The 26,345-nt window shown below is 43.2% G+C and overlaps 2 protein-coding genes across 3 annotated transcripts in view; one reads left to right on the top strand and one right to left on the bottom strand.

The window, feature by feature from the left end:
• Positions 1 to 12,161, bottom strand: part of PLEKHA8 (pleckstrin homology domain containing A8) — a 31,314-nt gene extending 19,153 nt beyond the window's left edge. Inside the window, exons 1-3 of one of the 2 annotated variants that reach the window (XM_064704563.1) lie at positions 12,040 to 12,161; positions 2,032 to 2,148; positions 1,109 to 1,264 (exon numbers count right to left, since the gene is read on the bottom strand). In XM_064704563.1, coding sequence (XP_064560633.1) covers positions 1,109 to 1,264; positions 2,032 to 2,148; positions 12,040 to 12,079 — 313 coding nt within the window. In that variant the 5' untranslated portion in view covers positions 12,080 to 12,161. Of the gene's footprint in view, positions 1 to 1,108; positions 1,265 to 2,031; positions 2,149 to 7,034; positions 7,095 to 12,039 lie in introns of those variants that run through there. The other variant, XM_064704564.1, reaches the window with a different exon arrangement.
• Positions 12,162 to 12,682: 521 nt separating this feature from the next.
• FKBP14 (FKBP prolyl isomerase 14) lies at positions 12,683 to 25,543 on the top strand. Its single transcript, XM_064704565.1, has 4 exons — positions 12,683 to 12,981; positions 15,725 to 15,876; positions 18,545 to 18,672; positions 19,968 to 25,543. The coding sequence occupies exons 1-4, from the start codon at positions 12,773 to 12,775 to the stop codon at positions 20,124 to 20,126; spliced, it is 648 nt and encodes a 215-aa protein (XP_064560635.1). The 5' UTR covers positions 12,683 to 12,772; the 3' UTR covers positions 20,127 to 25,543.
• The last annotated feature ends 802 nt before the right edge of the window (positions 25,544 to 26,345 follow it).

Here is a 26,345-nt window from a genome sequence, read left to right as displayed (position 1 = left end):
TTCTGAGAAACAGAGTGCAGAACTGAGAAGACTAATCCAGATAAGATTAACAGTCATTCTGAGATTTTTTTCAGAAGTAATGTTTTTGATATTAGAGTCCCTGAATTATAAAATAAATTGTCTCAGTAAGACTAACATGGTTTAGTTCTGCAAATACATTACTAGCTGTTCACCCTGTGCTACTGTATGTCACTTTACAGATCCAACTTTGTTGTGCTTCTAGGCACTGCACATCAGATCCCATCTGGTGAAGGACTCTACAGTAGCATCTTCTGCCCAGTTCTGACTCAGTTTGAACCAATAGATGCAAAGCCTGGAGATAACACACATAAGGCTAAGAGGAGAAGCAAATCCTCACCTCAGGGAAAGGAAGTGCTTGCCATGCCCTGCATTTACTCAGGACATCAATAATTTGCTGTTTTCCCATCTTCTGTACAGTCACTGTGCTGAGGTTACACAAGGTTAAGGCATGAGGCCTCACAATGCTCTGTGACTGATGCCACACTTGTAAGCATGAGGGGTTTTCATTGGGGGAGGGAAGTGAGATTGCTGACGAAAGCAAAGTGGTAAGTGAATTAATTTTTACAGCCGGACCATGATCAGATTTAAGTTTCTAACTACTAACAGATTTGGAACTCAGTGCAAACCTTTTCTTAATTGCTGAAGCAATTCTCAAAGTGCAGAAGACAGCCCAATTAGAACATGGAAACATGTGAGGAACTCCAAAGCTGAAGAGACACTGTTGTGAGAGGCTGGATCATCATATTTAGGCAGCTGTACAAGGTGGGGGTATTACATTCTCGTACAGTCTGCATCACAGTGACTCCTAGCCAGGGATTATTTACTCACTGTACTTACAGAACCCATCAGCACATGGTTCTCAAATTATTTTTATATAGCGCATTTTAACAAAACCCCAAAGTTTCCAAATGCCTGCCCTGAGAATTAATACCTGAGATTTCTAGTTAACATTCACATGTGTCTTAGCTTTCAGCAACACCAAAGATCTGAAGCACAGGCTGGACACTGAAGTTGTAAGCACATGCACTAGGAAAAGCATGGGGAAATACAAAGCAAACATCATGTGCCAGCAAAAAGGTGTTCTTGCCTTTTTCCTTTTGTGTCCTGCTGTCAGTCAGACAGGCTTTGGCAGTTCCAAGTGCAACCAGCCACTTTTGCCTTTCAACTGCATTTCTTGCCTTCAGATAGAAGTACTGCTCCCCTGGGATAATCAGGTCCATTCGTGTGTTATCTGCAGGATGAACTGAAAGCAACACAGATTTCAGACCAGCCCCCTGGCCCTTTCCAGCCCAACCAAACATCCCAACAGATGTGTCAGGTGGCAGGTCAAACAGAAATGAAAGAGGAGAAATCTATGGTCCCAACTTCCCCCGCTGCCATTTTATGACTTCTCTCCTGAGTTAGGGAATGGACAGGACACACATGTGTACAGCTATGAAAGACAGTTTTGTGATCAGTATAATCTGAGAGTCTTTATGCAAAGAGCATCCTTTTCTGGCAAGCCTCTCTTTCAAGCTTCCAGCCCTTAAGTGAACCTCAAAAACGTGGCAATATGACTGAGCAGACCCAATACTGAAGTTTATTATTCATGTTCCTAGCTTCAGCTCTCTGCTTATGAGGAGTCATTTAAAGCTGTGTGATGTTCCACCACAGCTCATGAAAAGCAGTGACCCACCTGCACGTAAAATATCCATGATATTAGAGGCTTGCAGTTCACTCAACATTTTCAAAATACTATAGCATAAAAACTGTATTTTTATAGAGTGTATTTTAAGAAAAAAACAAAGCCTCCAAATCTCTGCCCTGAGAATTAATACCTGAGGTTTCTAGTTAATATTCCCATATATCTTAGCTTTTAGCAGCACCAAAGACCTGAAGCATCAAGTTACTGCAAATACATACCAGAGAAATCAAGCTGCCAAATAGTTCTTGTCACCTGAAATCTCGTCTTGAATACAACATTATCAGACAAACTTTAAATGCAGCTGAGTGTTACTGTATCTTAGTTACCTTGGATTTCACAAACAGCCATTTGGATGCTTCCCTTACAGCCCTTCCAGGCATCTTCCTGAGAGTCATAATAGGACAGAATGCCACCACAGAGAAGGAACCACCGAGGTTGCCAGCCTGAAAAACAAAACTGCATTTCTCAGTTACACCTCTCCCTGCAATTCCACCATCTCTCTCACTTGAGACTTGCTGCAAATATGCCCCCAAAGATTCTCAGTCCCCCTGGAAAACCAAACCCTTTTGAAGTATTAAGATTTGTGGACAGGTTTGGATGTTGTACACCATAACCCCTGCTTTCTGACACCTGCATGTCCATTCTGCACACAGCTGGAGCACAGCAGCGTGTCTCGAGACGCCATATGTCATTTTCAGTAGTTTTGCTAACACAGCATCACTGACTCACTCTGTCTTCCAAAACACCTTCTCAGTTCAGCACCCCTCAGTTCCTTCCACCACACCTCAACCCACCTCTTCACTCTTCCCAAAAGCCACCCCTGCTGTCTTGCCTTCCAAGTCCTCCTCCCTCGAAGGAAGGGCTAGCCGGGTTATCTTGAAAAACAACGTGTAAGAATCTCTTAAAAACCAACAGACGAACAGAGGCGGATCTGTTGATTTCTGAACATTCTGAATACCATCTTTCAGTGAAGCAGTTTTCAACAGCTCTTGAAACTCCTTGTGCTGCCCACATAAAACATAGTCTTGAATTACTGACCTGCACTTCTGGATACCTTCCCAGAGAAAAACCAAAACAAGGCTAGACCAACACCAGTAGTTCTGGGTACACTTCTGCCCACCCTGCTGCCCAACTTTAGAAGTAAATCATCCTTTTTTTCTACTTTTGGAAGCACTACAGCAGTATGAAAAGATAAAACCAAACACAACCTGACAGCTGCCATTTATGTCTAATTAAAAGCTACAAGCTCATTAACTTAAGAAGAAATGAGGCAGCAACGTCACTGGAGGAAAGCAGCTTTCATTTACTGAGCTGTAACAAGCATCCCTGGCCAGGTCCAATGGACTGAGGTTCTGACACTCCCACACTGTGCCAGCCAACCATCTCTGGAAGAAAACACTTGGACAAGACTCTGTGGGCCACATGGGCTCTTAGATATTTTGGCAGATATTTTCACTTCTGCTGTCCCCTGCACCAGGGCTCTGCCAACCAGACCTGTGCAGCAGGAGCCCAGGCTGGGCTTGGACTGATACCACATTGGAGGAATGACAGCTCCTTTCCACCTAGAAACTGGCTCCTTAGACAACTGCTGAAGCCAAGCACACCACAGTTTAAGATTAGAAAGGCCTAAAGCCTCAGGCTCTAACAGCAGGAATATGGTCTGGCTTGCCCCCCCTGCTTGTTTTTTTTTTTTTTAATCAATACCACTGCATTCAGTCCAACCCAGTTTATAGATTGCTGAACCCTGTGTGGTGGCTGGAAAACAAATTAAACATAAATAATATTTCATTCCCTTCTAGATCTCTTCCATTATTTCCCAGAAGATGATAAATATATCAAAAATCCGAAGTACTCTCAACACTTCTTTACTTTATATGAAGGGGGGAAAAATCACAAGAATGAGAGAAAAAAATAAAATCAGCAAGACTGGTTTCTATTTGTCTTGCTTCCAAAATAAAGCAACTATCCTGAAAGTCACTGCTGATATGTGGGAACTCACAAAAAAAGGAAGTGATTGTTCAGCAGAGAGAAGCAGTTAATTGCTTCAGACACTCAATGGCACAGAACCAATTCTTTAAATAATGCACAGTGCCACAGTCAATACAAGCCTCTAATTCAGTCTGGAGCTCCTGCTGCTGCGTATGAATCATTTCAGCCATGGTCCTACAGCTCACAATTGCAGCTGATGCTCAACCAAACTGTGCCCCATCCATCAAAGGCTGTGCAATCAATTAGCCAACATACAAATCACTCTGCCTCCATCACTTTGGAAGCTGGTTAAAATATATTGTGAATTAATATATTTTTTGAGACTTTTATTTGGTTGGTTGTTTTGGTTCTGGGTCTTGGGGTTTTTTTTGTGGGGAATAGAGCAACTACCTGCATTCCTTTGCAGAAGCCAATTGTTCTTTAATTATTAAATACATATTAAAAAGATTGTGATAGACAATTTTTACCTAGGACAATAGATATTTTCAGAACAGAATTGTTACACTAATAAAACCACTTTTTTTGTAAAAGGGAAATAATTTTCAAAAACCTCACAGCAAGGTTCTGTCAGAAGATGCACTAACCACCTGTACTCACTGACAGTCAGCAGCCATGGGAAGGTTATCCTAAACAACCAGCTAAAAATAGCATGTGGCTGACAAATCATGGGCACTGCACAGGGATAACTTTAATTACAGGAGCTTCACATCTGCAGACAAGTGAAGAATGGAGGAACACAAAAAAAACCAACAAAACAACAAAGCAGCAACAAGATACTTAGGCACTTCAAACAACACAAGTCTTGGGTTTATTCAGTGTTATTTGCCTCCTATAAATTGTCATAGGAATATTGCAATTTTTGGAACTGAGCATTCAGATTTCACCTGATGCAGAAAGGTAAAGCTGAACCTTTTAAGTCTTACTGGTGCCAGCATTATCACAACTTTGAAGAAGAATTTAAGTCCACCATACTGGTGGTGCACAGGCAGGAAAAAAATACAGCTGGTACTTCCAACATCTCATTTTAGAGGCACAGTACCATTAACAGTAAAAATTGACCTTGATGGGAAAGGTATGTACAAAAAAAAATCCCCAATAAAGCACAATGCACAATAAAAAGTGATTAGTGGCTTAAGGTCTCAGCCATAGAAGACAGTGAAGATATTACAGATGACTTCACAGGCACTGGTTAAAGTACATATCACACTCCTGTGTGAAACTTACAGTTAGTGCCTGCAGTACCTTGAAGATTTCATACTGTCCACTACAACAACAGATATTTAAGTAGTCTGTGCCTGCTAAGGATTCACTACTTCTCGAGAAGTTTCCACAGATAGAAAGATCTGCCTACTTCCATCATTACACTTTAGGAAATCTGGATGTAGCTATCACTGAGCAAACTTGACATTTCTTGATAACACAGTTGAAACTTGGACATAATTCAAACTTTAATGTTATACAACTCAGACTCCAGACAGCATTCCTTCCAAAGTGCCAAGCCTGAAGAAAAGAAAAACAAAACCAACATTTGAAGACATGTAGATCATGTCAGACATCTACAAAGCCAAGCTGGGAGAATTACATACTCAAGAAGTCAAACTGATGACCTGGAAAACAAGCTGCAATTAAGAGAAACCACTTCCACCTGCATTTCTAAAATGCATAAAGCCCAGACATCCAGGTTTTTATTATTGCTTGTTTTCCATGAGAATTATGTAGCACTTCAGGCCTATTAATTTCTTGAGCTTCAGAATAAGTTTTTGTAAAACTTTTGCAGTAGACAGTCCTTGGACTCCTTGGCCCTAATCCAGACTTTAACTGCAGACAGGAGATAATGATGGACTTTCCATGTTACAAATCTGTCTAATAGGAGGAGTCAAAGCCATCATCACCTCCCTACTGCTTATAACAAGGGCAAGATCCAAGACTTAGCTACAGGTGGCATAGCAGGACAGATTGCTGTTTTTCTGTGCAGAGTCACAAAGAAGTTCCAGAGTGGCTGCCCTGATAGTCAGAGCCATGTCACAGTGAGAATGAGCATAATATCCATGTTTCACCCCACCCTGAGCACATGTAAACTGTGCCATGTGCTCACTGTCCCACCATCTCCAGCTTTATCTCCCAAGGACACAGCTCTGCCCAGAGCTGTGTCAGAGACTGATAGCTGGGCAAGAACTGCTGGAAACTCAGCTCTAGCAGGTCAAAGACACTGTCAGTCAACCAGGTTTCCAGTCAGAAAAAGCTATTAGCAAGAAAGGATCTTACACAGATCAAATTTCACACTCTTCCCCTTTTTTCCCATTCAAGGAACAAAAGTAAAATATTATCCTGACATAAGTATTTTGCACTCAAAACTGGTGCCTACTTTTTCTATACAGCCTCCTAAGGCTACCCAGAATTTTGGGAAGGGCAATCCCAGGTGCCAGAACACATTTTGCAGCCTTAATTCTATAGCAGAACAATTTGACAGGATAAAAATCCAGTGTGTATCCATGAGGAACAGCAGAAAGGCAGACAAGAGTGTGTAACAATCTATGCCTCTTCTGTGAGCTATTATCCTGTCACCTAGAGAGCAGCTTCTGGAAATACCCATACTGCAATTTTACTCTGATTATGTGCATATTAACAGCAGGAATCAATACCAAAAGCCCCTAAAGGTAATGAAGTTCAAAGATTTAGCACCTTAACAATGGTGCCACTTTTTGAAGCACTTGCTTGAGGGACACTAGAGATTCAAGTGAAGGAAGCAACACCTGGATCAGGCTTTAACACAATGACCTTCTCCCAAACGATTTTTCTCACAGGGATTCCATGAAGTCCATTTTTGTTTCAATCACAACTGTTAGGGCAATGTCAGCAGCACTGAAAGAGCATCCTGTCATCACAGGGCAACTGAGTTTGTTTGCAAACGATTTTATGGCAGTGCCCAGCCAGGGCACAGAGAGCACAATGTACCAGTCAGGCATTTTTGAAGGGGATGCAGTGAAAGGATGAAGGGCAGAGAGGGGATTGTGGTGGAGGCAGAAGTTCAATAACACAGGCCCTCTGCTCAGACACTAATTCAAGTGATACAAAGCTCCTGGGAGTTTTCCTCCTCTGTTTATGTTTCCCAGCCTCAGCAACCGAGCTGCTCCTCTCTCTGACCCCTGGGGTGGTTATCAGGCCAGACTGAGTTAACACACTGGATTTATGTAAGCACATACAGATACCACATGATGGTATCTCTTCACCAGCAGTCTACCACACCTTTGGTTTCTGTCCTACCCAGCCATTTCCTGGGATCACTTACTCACTTCAGTGCAGAGGGACTGAATGCAGCAGCACCAGTACTGCAGCATACCTGGCAGGGGATGGAGGCTCTGCAGCACTGCTCTGACACAGAGGAGAGAGGGGACACCGATTTCCATTCCTGCAGCCTCATCAAACTTTTCTACTGTGAGCACATTACATAATTCCAAAAAGGCTGGACAAAAGCAAGGTTGCTGCATGAAGCAATACAGAAGGAAAGGGAAAAAAATAATGAGAAAGGTCAAATCACACAAAGACAACTAAGCAAAATCCAAAGAGAATTAACTAATTAGTCCCTGAAGCATACTGCATGAAAAGTCTCATCCAGCCAGAACTGGCTAAGAGTCAGGCATTCATCTAAACCAACACCTGGATCCTGAGAGCAGCCACAGCCAATAATAGAAGGCAGACCATTGCCCTGAAGGCAACAGAAACCTCAGCTGTCTAGGTCCACCTCCACAAAAACCAGACTTCTAATTTTATACAATCAGAACTTGGACTATACCCAGAGGCTAAAATGAAGGAGGAAATTATAAAAGGCTTTTTAGAACCAAGTCTTTTTCTAAGTGTGAAGTTTTTGATTAATTCCTCTACGTCTGGAAACAGAGGAGCTTATTTCCAGAGCTTGATATCAGCTGGAAGGGTATGTGTCTCTCATCCCAAGAGGTCAGATTTCTTAAACTCTCGAAACAAAGACTTGCTCTAAGCAATATCATGTGCATCCAGATCCAAGATACAAGAACTAATGCTTTTTCTCATTTTCTTGAGCATTACCCCCAAGTTTATTAAGGAAGTCTGAATCATTAGAGACAAGAGCAATTTAAAGTCTTATGTGAAAGCTGAAATATACTGCTTGGTGGTGGCTCTTGGTTTATCTTGGGATAAACTGAAAAGAATCCAAAGTACAACAATAAACTGAGAGGGGATGATTACATACAGGTAGATGGGGAGAGCTATCTGAATCATGTGGCATGATGTAGCGTCACTGGTGATGGCATGACGATATGCCTTGAGGAAGATTAATTACTTAGGGATAGAATTACTCACCACAAATAAGAAAGTGAATATTTAAATATCAGGAAAAGCTTAGTGTTGTAAAGGAAAGTGATCAAAGCCATTGTAGGGAGCACCTAACAAATACCAGGCAAGCCAGTGGAATTAGTCATCATTTTCATGGAATGATGAAGCTGCCTTTGAACCCCACAGCCAAGAGCTGATACATACCATTCTTCCAGAGTTAGCAGCAATCCTGCCTGTGGCCAGCCATTCCAGATAGGGTGTGTGCCTGCACTGAAGAGCTAAACTGAACTGAATTTCAGCAGAAAGAAAAAAATCAACTTAAAAGTGCCACATTCTCACACACCACTGAAGGGAGGTATTCCCCAACTCCATGCTGCTTCCCAGCAATAGCTTACTCATTCTATTAACCTGATGAGGAAAAAAATCATCAATGCCTTTTATAAGGTAAACTCCAAAGACTAAATAAATTTATTTTATTAACCAGTAGTTATGCTCAGCAAAGAGCACACATTGCAGGTTAAATTCAGAGAGTCCCATGGGAGGCAGTTTCCAAGCAGCCAAGAGCAGCTTTCACGTGCAGTTCAGCTTTGCTGTGTCCTTTCTCTATCCTGGCAGCAGCACTCCCCAGCTGGAGATCAGTCACGCCGTGACACCGCAGCCAGGATCTGCCTTTGATGCTGCCCACACCACAATGGTTCGTGCTCAGCCAGGACTGCAGGCAGCGGCAGCACAACAGACCGAGGGGCTACAGGGAGGGCACACGGTGACACTTTTATCATTCCAACTGCTTACTACAGCAAGAGGCACTGAAACAATAGTTACACACCCATCCCCAGCCCCCACCGAGCAAAGCCAACATCACATAGAGACTTCTGGCAAAGGATGAAATCTAGGAAGTTTTTAAGATCATGTTACATGCTTTGACTGTAAGCTCAGCTGAGGCCAACTTGCATGCCTGCATGATTAAAGTCACCCTGCTCTGGGTTTTGAGGATTAATAATTTGCAGTTTGTAGATGCATTATATATCTGCCCAAGAGAAAAAGTGCTGTCTCCCTTTATATGACAATAATTCTGCTTCCAAAGTTCCCTGCTCTCTTAAGGTTTTAGCCAATTTAGTGGGGGAAGCATAGACAAGAACAATCAAAAGACACACACCGCAAACACAAGATCCCAACAGATTTTCATAGGTTAGAACTTTGTGAATGTATATCTGATCCAAAGATGGCAAACTTCACTTGAACTTAAACAGAAGTAACACACTGAGAAATCACTATCTGGTGGCCATTGCATTAAGAGACAAAAAAACTCTAAAAAAATCTCAGTTTTCTAAACTCAAGAGATTTCCGAGTTAGCACTGGAAACCCTGCATAGAGAAACAATGTGAGTGCAGGATCAACACCAGAGGAAAAACCCTACCTCTAAGCAGAAACCAGGTAATACTGATCTAATTTATTCTAATCTATATAAAGCAAACAAGTGCATTTATTACAAACAAGATAACTTGTTTAAGCAGTAAGGCAAACTGACCTGTCTTTCAATTGGCAGCAATCATGGTGTGCTTTTTCTGCCCTTTGCCCACAGAAAACCAAACTTGTTTCCTATTTCTGAAACGTTCCTGCTGTCCATAACTATGTAATTTGCAACACAGATCTAGCTCTGGGCCCAAGAGCTGGGAGGAAATGGGCTGATGTGGACTTGACCTCTCATGATGGCAATGACAAAAGAAATTACGAAATCAGAATTCCCAGAAAAGACTCAATTACCAACAAACTTGCATCAGCTCCTCTCTCACAGCAAGAAGGAAAAACAGTTCTTTTCTACAGTTTTATGCTTGCTCTATCTCTTCTCTGACTGTGAGGGGTCCTCCTCATTCTGAGGTACATCAGCATTGTGTTATTAGCACAGGCACACACCAACACAGAAGGATGACACACAGTTTCCCCACTTTTTGCATGCATCGTTTAGACTCTACTGCATCTGATTCATCAACCTTGAGCAACAGGAAAAGCATACTGGGGGCAGAATACTGGCAGAAATACTGTCCTGGATGACCTGTTGAACCTTCTTACTTCCCATAATCCCCAAAAGGAGGCTTTCCTGTCTCTCTCTCCAGCTCTTTGTTATTGCTACAATGATCACCACATTCCAGAATGAAATTTTTTTTTGCATCTCTACATAAATTTGTAACTTAATGGCTTCAGGGCAGGAAGTCTTCATTTTGCAGCAAAAGAAAGCACTAACATGTACAGACAGCTTGCAGAACAGCAAATTTACTGTTCTCAAACACATCATGGGCCTTCTACTACCTAGCAAAAGGCAGAGAGTGACCTTGACCACGACACTTACTGGAAGAGTCAAGTTTCAACCAAGAAATTAGAAGGATGCTTCAATTTCCATCACAGATTTCCTCTGTGTTGACAGCAAAACCTCTCCAAGTTTTCAGCCATTACAAGTCTTACATATGCAAGGAAAAGTTTCCTTCAGTCTGCATTCACTTGACTGAGGTTTGCAAAGCATCATCCTTCTTCATGAAGGGTCATTTGACTGGAAGTGCTTATCAACGTGGCTAGCAAAAGAAAACTTAATTTTGATGAAAACAGCATACTTCTTAGTCTTCATCTTGCCATCAAAACAGAAGACCAGCTGATCCTACCACAGGCACACTCAGGCACTAAAATGTCAAATGCCAGTCAGTTATCTACAACATGCATTGTTTCCCCCAGACACACATTCCCAGGTCTCATGGAATGAAACCAAGCACAAGGGTTCCAGACACACCCCAGCATCTCAGCAATGCAAAGAAAAACATGTAAAACTTTCGATCAGCTGAACCATAGGTGGTGTTAGTATGGGGAAAGGACTAACATCACTCCCACAGTTCTGCAATTCACATGAAAGAGGCAAGCATGGCTGCTCCTACTGCCACTTCATAATTCGAGAGCATTCACAAATAATTAACAACAAAAGAAAAAAATCCACGTCTGTTCACTGAGACCTGACAAATTTTGATTCTCATCTCAGAACACCTATTGCCTAAAGGGGAAATGTCACAGCAATCTTCCAGCATAGCAATAAATCCAGCCTCGTGCACCACTGCTGCCCCCCCATCCCTACCACATGAATTCAACACTCGCTTGTGCTCCAGCTTTTTCTTTGTTTAATTTTGATTTCCTCCACTTTCCCAGCTAGCCAGAGCGCTGCAGCTGTTCCAGCCTCTCGGGAGAAAGTCCAGCAAGGCAGCAGCCCGTCTACACACACACACACACTGCTGAGCAGCACTCGCACCTGGCAATGGCACGGTGGTCGTGCTTACCTCTCTCTGACCTTCAAGTTCCCAAACTGTTCCCACAAACCACCCAGAGGTTTGCACCTGGCAAGACCCCATCCACAGCCCCAAACCACACACCTCTGCCCCACCTGACTCGAAGGTGACATCCCATGGGAACACGGGGGGCTTCTGACCCCACCACCTTCAAGCTCTGCCGAGCAAACCCTGGCCACACACGGCTGCTTCCAACCTGCCATGACAATCAAGCCTTCCGTGGCACGGGAACACCCGAAAAATTAAAATTTGGGCCTAGAGCTAGCCGGACAACCCCCCTCTACCTTTTTTCTTGTCTTTTAGACTTTCTGCATGCCTTCTCATCCGAATCCCCCAGGTGGGACTGAATGGCAACACGTTTTTCTCCCAGCTCTGGGAATGCCCCGAGTCGCCGCGGTAGAAGTTCCACGGGGGTGTGTGGAGAACGGGGAAGTTCCCTGCTGGAGCTGTGACCCAGAGCATCCCATTGCCCAAACCCCAAACCCCAACCCACGGCCCCGGGCGGGCGCTGGCACCGGGATAAACGCCGGGCAGCGACACTAAGGCAGAGCAGGCAGCGCCGGGGCTGCTCCCCTGCATGGCGGGGTCAAGGGGCAGCGCTGACCCGCACCCAGCAAGCACACTGAATACATACATGAATGTGCTTGTATAAATACACATACGAGAAGATGACGGCGCCCGTCCCGCAAAGGCTGAGCGCTGGCAGGCACTCACCGCTCAGGTAGTTGGTCCACTTGTACAGGACCCCCTCCATGCCGGCCGGCCCCCGGCCCCATGCAGCGCGGCCGCCCCCCGGCGGGGTCACGCCGCCCGCCGCCGCCCGCGCTCCGCCGCGCCGCCGCCACACAGCGCCATGGCGGGGGGGCGCGCGCCCCGCCCGGCCCGCGCCGCGCCCGCCCCCTGCCGCCGCCGCTGCCACGCTCTCAGCGCAGGGAGCGCCGCAGCCGCGCAGCCACGGCACGGCCCCGCGGCGCTACGGCAGCGCAGCCCGCGCTGTGAATCGCGGCCCGCGTGACCGGCGGGAGTGAGAGGCGGGCACAGGGGGCAGGCGCGGAATGCTCAGAGCAGGTGGCCTCCCGTGGCCAATCGGAACGCGCCCTGGCTGCGGCCGCCGCCCAATCAACGGCCGGCAGCGGCCAGCTCTATTGTGCGCGCGCTCCGCGGGGCTGCCCCGCTCGCCGGCGCTCCCGGAGTGCCCGGCCCGCCCACCCCCCTCGGCTGTTCGGGGCTGCCGATTGGATGGGCTGAGAGACGGACAGGGACACGCCCCAATGGGCGGCAGCTCCTCCTGAGCTCGCCCTGCGGAGAGCCAATCAGCGAGCGCGATGCCGGTGCCGGGCCGTCGGGAGCCGGGGCTGGCAGCGGTGCGCGCCGCTGCCACGTCGGACGGAGCGGCCGCGCTCGGGGCGCAGGATGGCGGCGCGGTGAGAGCGGCGAGGCGGCGGCGATGGCGGCGGGGCTGCTGCTGCTCGGCTCCGCCCTGCTGTGCGCGGCGCTGGGCAGCGCGGGCGCGGCGCTGATCCCCCCCGCGCCCGACGTGAAGGTGGAGGTGCTGCACAAGCCTTTCCTCTGCCACCGGCGTACCAAGTGGGGGGACTTGATGCTGGTTCACTACGAGGGCTTCTTGGAGAGGGACGGATCCATGTTTCACTCGACGTAAGTGAGCGGCGCGGCTTCTCCCTGCGAGCTGCTGGCTGAGCTTGCGTGGGGAAATATATATATATATATATATATAGTGTATATATATATATAGTGTGTATATATATATAGTGTGTATATGTATATAGTGTATATATATATAGTGTGTGTATATATATGTATAGATGGTATGTATATATATAGTGTTTATATATATGTGTGTGTGTGTATGTACGTATATATGTATATGTGTATATATGTGTGTATATATATATATGTGTATATATATATATATAGAATGCCTACAGCTGGACGTGACCTTAAAGATTCCTTGAGCCTTCACTAGATCAAGTTGCTCAGAGCAGCCCCAGCAGAGGCGCCTTTGAGCGCTGCCCGGGTTGCTCAGAGCCCCGTCCAGCCTGGCCTTGAACACCCCCAGGAATGGGCTGCCAGCAGCTTCCCTGGGCAGCCTGTTCCAGTGGCTTACCACCCTCACAGTAAAGAACTTCTTTCGACTGTCTAATCTGAGCCTGCTCTCACTTTAAAGTCATCATCCCTTGTCCTGTCTCTACACACCCTTTTAAAAATTGTCTCTCTCCGTCTTTCTTGTAGGCTCCCGTGAGGTACTGGAAAGGTACAGTTAGGTTGTCCTGGAGTTTTCTCTTTACCAGGCTGATAATCCCAGTTCTTTCAGCCTTTCCTCATAGGAGAGGTGCTGCTCCATCCCTCCAAAAATAAATAAATAAATAAATGTACACTTTTTTTTTTTTTTTTTTAATATAGATGATCTCTCCTAGTCATCTTTACAGTCCATCTGCGAATAGCTTTCTGTGAGGAGCATTTTGTCAGGGGGAAAGTGTTTTTTTGTTTGGTTGGGTTTTTTTATTCCTTCCTCCACAGATGCCCAAAAGAGATGCATGAATGTCTTATTTGTTTTGGGATAAAAGAGCTTAAATAACACTGCATAAACTTGTCATTGGGGTCGCTCCCGCTGCTACCTGTTCTCAGCAAGTTTGGTGTGAAGCAGTGTCTCACAATGCTGTACAAGATGAACACCAACAGTAAGGCAAATTTTCTTTCCCAAGGTTATAAAATAAATCTTACTTAGCATTTATTTTCTGGTCAGTCTGTAGGAAGTAGAGCCATGTGGCATTTCTTAAAAGATGGGGATGTTATGCTTGGAGCACCTCTCCGGTGTGGAAAGGCTGAGAGACCTGACACTGCTCAGCCTGGAAAAGAAGAGGCTTTGAGATGACCATATTGTGGCTTTCCACTACCTGAAGAAAGATGGAGAGAGACTTTTTCAAGGGCCTGTAGTGACAGAACAAGGCGGGGGGACGGCTTCAAACTTAGAGCAGGTTTAGATCAGGTTATTAGAAAGAAGTTTTTACTCTGAGGATGGTGGGACACTGGAGCAGCTGCCCAGGGGAGTTGTTGACAACCCGTTCCTGGAGGTGTTCAAGGCCAGGCTGGATGGGGCCGTGAGAGCCTGGTCTGGTTGAAGGTGTGCCCGTGGCACAGGGGGCTGGAACTGGATGATCTTTAAGGTCCCTTCCAGTGAAACCATTCTATGATTCTGTGATTTAGGTGCAGGTTTGATATGTTATCTCAGCGGTTTCATAGCTGGTGCTACGCATAAATTTCTGTTTGGTTTCTAAAGCAAGCTGTTAGTTAAAAAATAAAACAAAGTTACATGTGCCCTTCCACTAGCGGCAGCACAATCGCAGCTTTTCATTATTCTTTACCTGCCCCCGACCAGACTAGTCAAGATGCCAGAGCCACAGAAATGCAAATAGGAGGAAGAGCCAGGAATCCGAGGGAGTCTGCTAAGAGCCTGCAACGACTTGCTAATGCTGGATGTCCTGTAAAACATCAACGAAGTGTTAATAGTGGGAGACAGCAAAATATTCAAGTCTGTGCCGGCTGTCTGAAGGCTACTTTTGTATATGAAAAAAAAAGAAAAGAAAGAAGACAATTTTGCATGTTGATGCTCTTGCAGAGATTCAACTAAAATCTCACTAATTTTCTCTTGTAGTTAACCTGCCTCTTTAAAAGGACTTCTAGTGACACACTAAAGTTTTTGCTGCTGACTAACTTCTGTAAGTGTTCTGTTTTCTTCTTAAACACCTCTCCTGCATGACTAGTAAATAGAGCTTTCAAATTCCTTGTCTGTTAGTAGAGTGAAAGTAGTCCGGGTTGTACCATCTGGTTAAATCAGAAAAAGATCTTGTGTCCCAAATCTAAAGTTGAATGTTTTGCATGCAGTTGTTTCTGTTTTTTCTAGACTGTTATGTAGTTGCTTTGTTGTTTTTTTTTTTTTCCCAATGGCTTCTTTTGAAAGAAAGGAGGCTGATGCTTCTGAGCATGTTAAAATGTGTATTGCTATGATGACCATGCTGGTCTCTGATTTGCTGTTTACAATGGCCTTGACTGTAGATTTTTAAGAAAATGCCTTTTCTAGTCGAATCAGTTTCCAAGTGGAAGTGGTCAGGGAAGTGGAGGTAGAGATCTGTATTGGTTAGTGTTGTCATAAACACACAAGGTAAATGTTGTTTTATTTCCTTCCACTTCACAAGGAACCTTGTCATGCAAAGCATAAGTTTTTAAGATTTTTGCAAGTGTAGGTCTTTCATTTAGGAGGTGTCAAGGTGCTGAGTGGTGCTGTGGTTTTAACTGTACATCTACATTATAAGCATATTCCATCGGCCTTTTGTGGCACTTGATGTTTAAATAGGAAGTGTTTTATTCCATTCTTTTCCAGTCACAAGCACAACAATGGTCAACCTATGTGGTTTACACTTGGCATCAGGGAAGCTCTCAAAGGCTGGGACAGAGGGCTGAAGGACATGTGTGTGGGAGAGAAACGGAAGCTGACCATTCCACCAGCCCTTGCTTATGGAAAAGAAGGGAAAGGTAAAACATTGAAGCACTCCCCTTGCTCTAATTGTTTCTAATCCCTGTATTTTACTGTTATTCTTGCCTAAGAGGTTAGCAAGCTTTCAAGCTTTCCAGGTTGATTCTGTTAAAGAAGAACAACTGAGGGCATCAAGTGCCCTTTCTCATAAATTTGTTTCCTGCAGTAATATCCATTAAGTGGCTGTGTTATGAATGCAGGGGAAAAAAACCCAGAAACTGATGGTGGTTGCTGTGCTGTATGTTCTGAGTGTCTTTTCTGTTAGTGCTGTGCTCAACAGAAGCACAGCAGAAGCTCAGTGCCCTGCTTTTTATTTTTGTTTTGTAGTTTGTTTTTTTTCTCTCTTCTTTTCAGTCAAGTGGAGGTGGTTGCTTAGGTAACAGTTGGCTTTTTGGCTGTTGGATCTGGTTTTGTGGTAATGCTTCATGAATGTGCATTTGCAAGACTCATTCCTGCTTTCAGGTTTCTTTTAGAACCCTAAGAAACTCCCAGTACTGCTGCCCAACCAGTTCTTAGATGATACAGTAAGAAGTCACTGTTTATTTGTCCATATGGGAACATTAATTCTTTCTCTCTTACAGCTATTTTCAGTTTGAGCAGTGGTCCCTGTTATCCACAGTAAGGTGTGCATGGGCAGTCACGTTGTCACCTACTGAAAATGCACTGACTGCTGTGCAGACAGATAGAAACATCTCAACCTTTCTACTACTGAGGCTGTTTGGGGCTTTTCCTTTCAAATATTTCCAGATTCCTTTAACAGGAGGGCCAGATTTGGAATATGCAATTAAGCAAGTGACAGCTTGAATGGTTCTACTTGTGCTTTATGGGATTTGTTTTAGTTAACTTTTTTAGCAGTTTTTGTGGATATTTATGTCATGACAAGAGTTGCAACAAATGATCTAAGGTAGTGGAAGGTTCCAAAGCAGGAAGGATGAATGTCTAGGAGCATACAGTCCATCCTGCTGCTGTTCCCTCCCATCACTATGAGACTGTTTTGGGAATGAGAACTTGTTTGTGTGTCTGTGTCTTATGGCAAGTAGGGCTGCACACAGGCTTAGGGCTCCATATTACCTCATGCCTACAGCACACTTCATACTCTCCTTTATTAAATGTACCCGTTCAACACACATTCTTCTAGAAGCCCTGGTTTGCAGTTCAAGAAACAGTATTAGAAGTAATCATGTTTCTAGTAGAGAACGGGAACTTTGTGGTTGTCATTCAGTCTTTATGCAGAGCTCAGCTGTAAATTTTTCCACAAAAAGATGTGAAATGCTGCAGTGCTCATGTAGTCATCACAGGCCTAATTGTTTGATTAATATGTAAAGCACTGTAGTTGTTCTTCAAAGACTTGCAAGCCTCACCTCTGTGTTTAATGCAACGAAGGTTAAACAGCTAAACACTGCTAACTGCTGTAAGAAATTACTTGGTTTAGGAAGACTGAAGTATTTGAGCATTATTATGTTGCTGTTTTCAAGTGATACCCTTGAAGACAGAATTATTTCATTTTCTTCATACTTTCCTTCAAATGCACATAATTTCACTAGCCTCCCACCTTGGTTGCTTTCTGACTCATCATTTGAGTCAGATGCCTTTTTCTGTAACACTCAAAAAATTACCTGTGTTTCAAACCCTAAACAGGGCACTGTGCCCTGTATTTCCAGAAGATTCTGCACATTTTTTCATCCCAGAAATCTTCAAACCTGTTTGTTGCTGCAGTTCAGGGTGTATTTAACACGATAGCTACAAAGTGGTAGATGTGGATTATTTTTCCCTGTCTTCTCAAGGCACAGAAATAATTTTTGGGGGGCTGCTGTCCAATATAGGGATATATTTGATGCTGTTCAACCTGTCTCTGTATAAAGGAGCAAAGTGATGTGCTAAAAGGTCTTGGACAGTAGATTTGGCCATCAGCATGAGGGCATATCACATCTCTGTCAAAGCCAGTGCCTGATGAACTGATATCCTTGAGGTGTGGTGGCATGGGGAGTGCTCTGTGGCACTGTTAGGAAGTTACCAGTCTGTTCTCCTACATCAGAAATGAAGTTGTGGTAGCACAGCTCTTGTGATCGGGTTTGGGTACCTGGTTTCTGCTGTGTGTTTGGAAATAGCTCAGTGCTTTGTGCCCTGAGTGCAGAGACTGCTGTGGGAGACCAACATCATCCCTCCTGCAAGAGCTTTTCCAGTGGCAGAACAGCAGGTACAAGGTATCAGCTGGCAGTGGAGAGGAATTTGGGGACTGTTGGGATATCCAGAGGACTAAATTCTCCCTTCCTGCTGCCCTGTAATTAATCTTGGCTGTAGCCTGACTGTGCAGTCTCCTTGACTGTTTTCCAGTTTATCTGGCTCTGACCATGAACGAAAAAAGATTCAAGATCATTGTTTGATAAACTTGTGATGCTAATTGCTGAATAAGAGCTTGCATCAGCACCTACTACTCCCCAACAAAACAGCTGCATCTAAAGTTGCATTTATCCTGTAGGGGCTGCTCAGAATCCAGGCTACAGGCTGACATGGCTGTGTCATCATTGTTTCAGATACTTGTCCTTACTGGTTCAAACTGCAGGATGCTTTGAAATGACTGGGCTTGCTGAACATTGCTCTGATGCATGTGGCCTTTGTATGGCATTGAATATATAGTTGGTTTCAACTTTTCTCCATTTTGGGCAGGAAAAATTCCACCTGAGAGCACCTTGATTTTCAACATTGACCTTCTAGAAATTAGAAATGGACCAAGGTCTCATGAGTCATTCCAAGAGATGGATCTTAATGATGATTGGAAACTATCCAAGCAAGAGGTGAGTGGGTTATCCTTCTCTTGTGAGGAAATCTAACAGGATGGGAGAGTGGAAAAGAATGCACATCTATGCTACACTGCTCTCTTGCATCCTAGTGAGAATTCTGGATTAGAGGTTCAAAAGGAGACTTGGTAAGCTGAGGATAGACATGTGACTCATGTGCTGCACACTTGTTGAAGACTTGGATAAAGTAAAGCATCTTAGAAATAAAACCAGACTTCAGGGCTTTTTGGATTTAATTGCTGATTTATTAATAAACTGGGATCTCTTCTGCTGCAGGGCAATCCTATTTTGTTGTGATGGACATGTATTCACCGTTATTCACCATCTGTTTGCCTCTCATTTTCAAACTTCTGCTTTTTCAGCAAGTGATCCGTGAGAAGCTAGTGTAAACCGCTGGGTTCTTTTTGATTTGGGTCTGGCACCAGTTTACCAGACTCAGAAGGCTAATTAATCATTTGTATGCATCAGACAGTGTCTGTGTGTGTAATGTCTGCATATTAGGAATATAAACATCAGCCCTAACAAATCCCAGAGACTGAAGTAACTAAAACAGACCTGAAACATGGCCCATGCTTCTTATACAAGTGGTATTGCTTTTAACAGATGAATATGTTGGTATTACAATTTTTGTAGAAGGCTCTGTGATTCAGAACACTTGGGATCTCCATAGTAAAACCTTAAAAACTTATTAAAAGCAATCTGATGTTGAAAACGCTGCTTACCATAACTATCTAGCTTAATGTAAGTCAGTGTTCCAATGGTCTGTTTAAAACCTGCCTTGAGTTTAAATTCCTTAAAAAATCCTTGCATCCTTAAAATTTTGAGATATCTAGAAATCTTTTAATGTATTTCCCATTGGAGCAGCAAACACTGAGATTGTGGAGTACATATCTGGAGTGGCTGTTTACATGTACTGGGTTGTCAGGGTGCTGGAATGTGGACAAGCTGTCTCTGACCAACTGGTAGCTAATAACTTCTGCCCAGCTATTTTTACTTTACTGTATAGACATCGAGACATCAGAAGAGAGGCAATCCTGACCCATTTTTTGAATCAGATACCATAAAGGTATGGCAACAGCTTTGCTAGTTTTACTGTCACTTCTGTCACTAAAGACCCTTCATTCAAAGAGACTGCAGAGTCAGTTAGATAAGTACTATTCTGGCAGTGCCACAGGAGGGGAGGAATCTGTTATCTAATACCACCATCCTGAGCATAGCATCCCTCTGTTAGGCTGCAGAAATCAACTCTTTCATAGGTCTGAAAATATTCATTCTCACCTTTTGTCTAACAGGTGAAAATTTACTTGAAGAAAGAATTTGAAAAGCATGGAGCAGTCGTAAATGACACCCAGCATGATGCTTTGGTGGAAGACATATTTGATAAAGAGGATGAAGACAGTGATGGGTTTATATCTGCAAGGGAATTCACGTACAAGCATGATGAGCTGTAGAAAGAAAAGAGTGGCATAACTTTTTTGGACACAAATAGCAGTGACTTAGACTGTCTGGTTCTCCTGTCATCTTAATTCTGTGCTTTGGAATTGACAATTGCTCTTGGCAAAGAAACACTTTGTTTATATAAAAGAGAATTTCTGTTCGTTATGTACAAATGTTTTAAACTGTTTTAAAGTGTGAAAATGTTCCTCCTCTTACACAGCAAAGACTTGCACATCAGTGTTTTTAAAGTTTTGTATTAAATTATTTTTCAGAAATGAAACAAACTTTCCATTTATCATTCATTATGAAAATCAAAATCCAGTTCAGTGACTTTCTGTGATGTGTGTGCCAACATCACTTTCAGCACCTACCTTACATATTACTTGTAGTCTGTGGCTTAATTACTTGACCTTCCTTCTTGAGTGTCACTGCTTAAAAAGCAGTTTGCTGACCTTGGGTTTTTTCCCTGCAGATTTTCAAAAGATGTAGTAGAAGGCATCAGCATCTCTGTATGGCTGAGAAACTGATACAAAGCTGAATGAGAAGAATGATTATCATGTGCTGATTTTGCCCTTCTGAAGGGAGAGTGTTACCACCCATGCCAATAATTGTCTGCATTTTTCATTAAATTTTCTGAAGAAAGCAGGAGTTAAATGTCAGACTTTCACTTCTACTGCCAGCAACATTCTAGGAAACATCTGTAATTTGAAAAGCAGCAAGTTGCAGTGCAGAGGTGCTGTCCTTTAAATGTACAGACACGTTTTGAAACTCAGACTTGGCATTCATCAGAAAAGCTCATACCTTTCTCTCACAGTTTGAGGGGGATCTTGAGCAGAATGTTACAAGTCTGAAGTTTTTCCTCTTTGCAGAAGAGAGAGAGTGTACTGACAGGAAGGTCAGTATGGTCTGAAGAACAGTTTCTATGGACTTGTCTGCAGCTGTGTAAGCAGCAGAACTTGTTTCATTGCCCCTTTGCAGCATTTTTCACAAGTAATTTGAATTTTCAATTAAAAAGTGAATTTTTAGAAAAAAAGAGGTGTTAAGGTAAGTGTTATGGTGCTGTATCTTTACAGAGATTGAGATCATTAGGATTTCAAACACAAAATTGGAGTTGAAAGATCTTTCTGGAGAACAGATATTTTACAATTGTCCATGGTTTCTTAAATGAGAGGGCAAGGAATCTCAGGGACAGAATTTATCCTGACATCACTAACCTATGGATCTATGAACACAGCATTGCACTTGGAAATCATTGCCCAAAGCTATGTAAGGATGCAAAACATCCAGGTGTATGAAAGTGAGATTGCTGCATTGCACTAACCCTTAACTACTGCAGACTGCATTCCAGGCTCTCAGTGCTGTAGGTGTGTTAGATGTTTCCCTGCCATCTAGTGTTGCAACTGAGGATTAGAGAGAACTGCTTCATTGACTGAGCTCAGCTGCAGAGGGGTGTGCAGAGAGCCCTGTCAATAGTGACGAGGGTATGCAGTGCTGGGATGCTCTGTTTCGGTTTTCTTCCAGCATCTGACATTTTGTGGGTGATGTTCTAAGAGATAGGAATTGCAACCATGTATTTTGTTTTCAGTAACCTTAGGTCTCTTTCCTTAGTGATGCCATCTGCTTTTCTTGACCCCAATAAAGCTTTTACTTCTAATGCTGTGAGTTTCAGTAAAATAGCGTAGGAAAATGTTTCCCTTCTGTTTTAGGCTCATTTCCTGCCCTTATTCTTTTATTGTGAAGAAATCATGAATAGTCACTACCTATTTAGCTGTTCTTACTGCTCATGGTTCTGCCTATCAATATTTTTTTCTCATCACTTAAAAAAATCAAGCTTGCCTGACCGGTTTGCCCAAGGCAGGTTGCATGTTCTGTGCTGGCTGTGTTGATTTCCCCTGCAGTCACTGGAGCACTGGGCACGGGGTGCAGCTCACTGCACGTGTATTTATCTTGTGTTGAGATAGCTGCCTTCCCAAATAGAGTCTTTGTTGACTGTGTAGGGAGCTTAGACAATTATAGCCTAGGCCAAAGGAGGATAACAGGATATGAAGTTGGCCTTTAAGACAGTCTTGCCTAGATGTGGGGAGGTACCCAACCAACTGAAGGGGAAAGTGTGTGTGTGCTGCTGGGAAGAGCAGAACTGAGGCTCTCATTGGGTCTGAGAGGGTTTTAGATCATTGTTTGCAGTGTTTACAATGTTCTCAAAACATCTGGCTGGGGAATGAAAGCATAAAAGAATGGAATAAAATTTGCCCATGTTACTGACCTAATATATTAAAAGTGTGACCGTGTTCGTAGGGGTCCCAGGATGAGGGAAGAGACAAGAATGTTGACTCCATGTTTCAGAAGGCTTGATTTATTATTTTATTATATATATTGTATTAAAACCATACTAAAAGGATAGAAGAAAGGATTTCATCAGAAAGCTAGCTAAGAATAGAAAAGGAATGATAACAAAGGCTTGTGACTGACCGAGACAGTCTGGACAGCTGACTGTGATTGGCCATTAATTAGAAACAACCATGAGACCAATCACAGATCCACCTGTTGCATTCCACAGCAGCAGATAATCATTGTTTACATTTTGTTCCTGAGGCCACTCAGCTTCCCAGGAGAAAAAATTCTAAGGAAAAGATTTTTCAGAAAATATCATGGCTACAGTTAAGATTAAGTAATGGGGTGCCAGTATGTGACTCCAGTAAGGGCCAGTGTTTCTTTTGTATTAAATAGGAGTTTATAGTCAGTGACTGCTGTGAAATGTACATAGATATAATCTTCTTCTTGGATTTTTAAAGCATTTCATAAAAATAACTTTCAGTGAACATACAGTTATTTATTAATGCCAGCAGAGTGTTAAAGCTGCAAGACCAAGATGCCTTATTTGGTGTTGTGTATAGGTTTATGCCAAATGAAAGTATGTTTTTTCTTAACAATTTTTTTGAGAGCTGTGTTAAATTCTGAAATTGAACTGAAAATGTTGTGTTTTTTTTTTTTTTAAGTGCAGATTCAGCAGCAGATTTGAGAAGTCACTTCAACTTGATTATCATTTGCTACCATTAAAAGTCCTCCTGTGAAGATGAAAGGCTTTCTTAGGTAGAAATAGCACTGCCTGTTTTAACCTCAATTGCATTTGCTTGTTAATCCACAGAACAAACTGCTGCAGTGCCAGCAGGAGGCAGCCAGCAATCTGCAGGACACCAGAGGCAGGCAGCTGCCTGTCCCCTGAAGTGGGGAGGAGTATTGGAACTTCAGTGACATTCAGGAACATTTTGGTGGCTTCTGTGTGAAGTGTGAGGTGTATCTGCCCTGAAGAAACAAACCCTCACTGCGTATCTGTAAAATATGGCACTTGAAAAAGTGGAGAGGGTTCAAAACAGAGCACTTTCCTTCTGCGTCCTATAGCCTTCTTCAAACATTTCTTGTTGGTTTGTGGTTATTTTGGAAAATATATGGTGATGTTTTTTAGAACTGCAGCCTGTCATTCACAGTCAGTACCTAACAATTACAGTGGGAGTTGCTGCCTTCTGTAGGTACAGGAGCAGCCTTCAGAGTGCATTTTATTTGAAAATTCTTGATAAGCAATGCAGTGACACAAGAAAGCTTTTGGCAAAGCTTCAGGAGTGGTGCTTTAGTCTGAAATGTATTTTAAAGTTTTCTTTTTTTGAGATAAACTGACAAGGCAAACAGAATGAATCACTTTATTTGATCTTAAATCTTTTCAGTAACTTATGTCATAGAATTATAGAATCGTTTATGTTGGAAAAGACCCTTAAGATCATCCAATCCAACTGTTAACCCAGCCAAGTCCACCACTCAATAATGTCCAAGTGCCCCAGCTAAATGTCTTTTAAATACCTGCAGGTGTTTCAGTGGTTCCTACACCACATTCCTGGGTGACCTCTCCTAATGCTTGACAACCCTTTACATGAAGAAATTTTTCCTAAAATCCAAACTAAACCTCCCCTGGTACAACTTGAGGATGTTTCCTTTTCTCCTGTGCCTTGTTACTTGGGAGAAAAGCCCCATCCTCACCTCACTACAACCTCTTGTCAGGCAGGTGTAGAGAGTGAAAAGGTTTTCCCCCCTCAGCCTCCTTTTCTCTGGGCTAAACACTCCCAAATCCCTCAGCCTCTCCTCATCAGACTGTGCTCCAGACCCTTGAGCAGCTTAATTCCCTTTTCTGGATGCACTCCAGCACTTCGGTGTCTTCTGGTGACAGGCTCAAAACTGAGCCCAGGGTTTGAGCTGCAGCCTCACCAGGGCTGGGTGCAGGGGGACAATCACTGCCCTGCTCCTGCTGGCCACACTGCTGCTGATACAGGCCAGGATGCCAGTGGCCTTTTTGGCCACCTGGGCACCCACTGGCTCATGTTCAGCTGCTGTAAACCAGCATCCCCAGGTCCTTTTCTACTGGGCAGCTTTCCAGGCACTCTGCCCCAGCCTGTAGCACTGCCTGGGGATGATGTGACCCAGCACTTGGGGGTTGAACCTCATTCAGCTGGACCCAGCCCATTGATCCAGCCTGTCCAGATGTCCCTCTGTAGAGCATGTCCTTGTGCTGCCAGGAACATCCCAAGCATAGAATGTGTTTTGGTATTATGGTGAGTATGATATGTTAGAGAGTCATAAAGTGGCAGTGTTAGTAAGTACATATTGAGCAAATTGCTACCATAATTTCTTCTTCATGATATCTTGAATGACAGTGATGCATAGTTGGTTTCCTGAGTACTTGGGTGTAAAAAATAGGCTGTATAGGTCAGCCCTTAAATTACCTTTGTTGTAGGTGTTCCCCACATCCCATCCTTTATGCTGTTAGATACAAGGTGTTCTATCCCTTGATCCAGACATCTAGTTTCAGATGCAGGTGAGCACACCAGGACTGGGAAAGCTCACTGCTTTGGGACATTCTGAGAAAAGACACAAAGCAGGGAAAATGCCAGAGAGAGTGGGATTACATAGAGGGATGTGAGAAATGCAAAAAAGATTTTCTTTCCTGGATCGTTTGGCATCTGGTTAGTTGGAGGAATGAGCACTGGCAGCCACTGTTGTAGGGACTGCAAGTAATAAGGCTAGTTCCTGTTTTGACTTTGGTTAGAGCTGCTTTGGACAGTTCCTATATGGAATTTAAGGCAAAATTTAAATTCACGCTTCCAAGGTTTGTTAAAGAGTTTTCAGAATGGTATGTTGAGTTTACTTCTTGAAAATACATTGGCCTCATTGTAGAGTTTTTGCAAAAACCCCCAAAACACAGCCTAAAATACACTACCCCAAACCCCTTAATTTGTCTTCAATGCTGAATTGTTTTTGGTAACAGGAAATAGATCAAAACTGCTTATATTTGTATAATCCTGGATAATTTTAGCTTCTCTTGAAAGTTAATCATAATGCTTACATTCTGTGTCCTAGTTTTCTCCTGGTTCATAGGAAAAACAACTCTCTGACAAAATAAAGATCTTTCTTTAGTTATACTGCTTCTGTTTTCATGCCTGTGCTTGATTATGTCAACAGTTTCACACAAGAAATATAATTGACAATCTCAGTGGGAGGCTGTATAGGGACAAGAACTTGGTTATCATCTCTTCCAGCCTGGAGGGGGTTCAGATGGAGGCTCCTACTGCATCACATTTCTTCCTCCTGGGAATTTTTGTTCCAAAAAAAGGTTGGTTTAGCTAGGGGTTGTACCTGCTCAGAGAACATGTGGTATTTCTGTTGAATCAAGTAAAAATGTAGGAGCTTGGTTTATCTGAGAAAGTTGCCATGACAGAGGATAGTTTGCAACTTGGCAGATAAATAATTTTTTTGCAAATTTTCTGAAGGTCATGTTCCTTGTAGGCATGAGTTTCTCCAAAGGGATAATGTATTTCCTTTCCTTTCCTTTCCTTTCCTTTCCTTTCCTTTCCTTTCCTTTCCTTTCCTTTCCTTTCCTTTCCTTTCCTTTCCTTTCCTTTCCTTTCTTCCTTTCCTTTCCTTTCCTTTCCTTTCCTTTCCTTTCCTTTCCTTTCCTTTCCTTTCCTTTCCTTTCCTTTCCTTTCCTTTCCTTTCCTTTCCTTTCCTTTCCTTTCCTTTCCTTTCCTTTCCTTTCCTTTCCTTTCTTTTTTTTTTCCTTTTTTCTTTTTTCTTTTTTTTTTTTTTTTTCTTTTTTTTTTTTTTCTTTTTTTTTTTTTTTTTCTTTTTTTCTTTTTTTTTTCTTTGCATCTCCATTAGGTTAACAAGGACGAATCCACTTTTAAATATTA

This window comes from Zonotrichia leucophrys, chromosome 2 (genome assembly GCF_028769735.1).
Source record: "Zonotrichia leucophrys gambelii isolate GWCS_2022_RI chromosome 2, RI_Zleu_2.0, whole genome shotgun sequence".
Lineage (NCBI taxonomy): Eukaryota > Metazoa > Chordata > Aves > Passeriformes > Passerellidae > Zonotrichia > Zonotrichia leucophrys.
Note: the sequence above shows the minus strand (reverse complement) of the source record. Positions and strands in the feature narration are given on the sequence as shown.

What these genes read in the sequence shown, in the direction of transcription:
- FKBP14 (XM_064704565.1), top strand. Translation starts at nt 12,773, where the DNA reads ATGGCGGCGGGGCTGCTGCTGCTCGGCTCCGCCCTGCTGTGCGCGGCG. An exon ending in TTATGGAAAAGAAGGGAAAG is followed by an intron (nt 15,877 to 18,544) that starts GTAAAACATTGA and finishes CATTTTGGGCAG; the next exon opens with GAAAAATTCCACCTGAGAGC. An exon ending in GGAAACTATCCAAGCAAGAG is followed by an intron (nt 18,673 to 19,967) that starts GTGAGTGGGTTA and finishes TTTGTCTAACAG; the next exon opens with GTGAAAATTTACTTGAAGAA.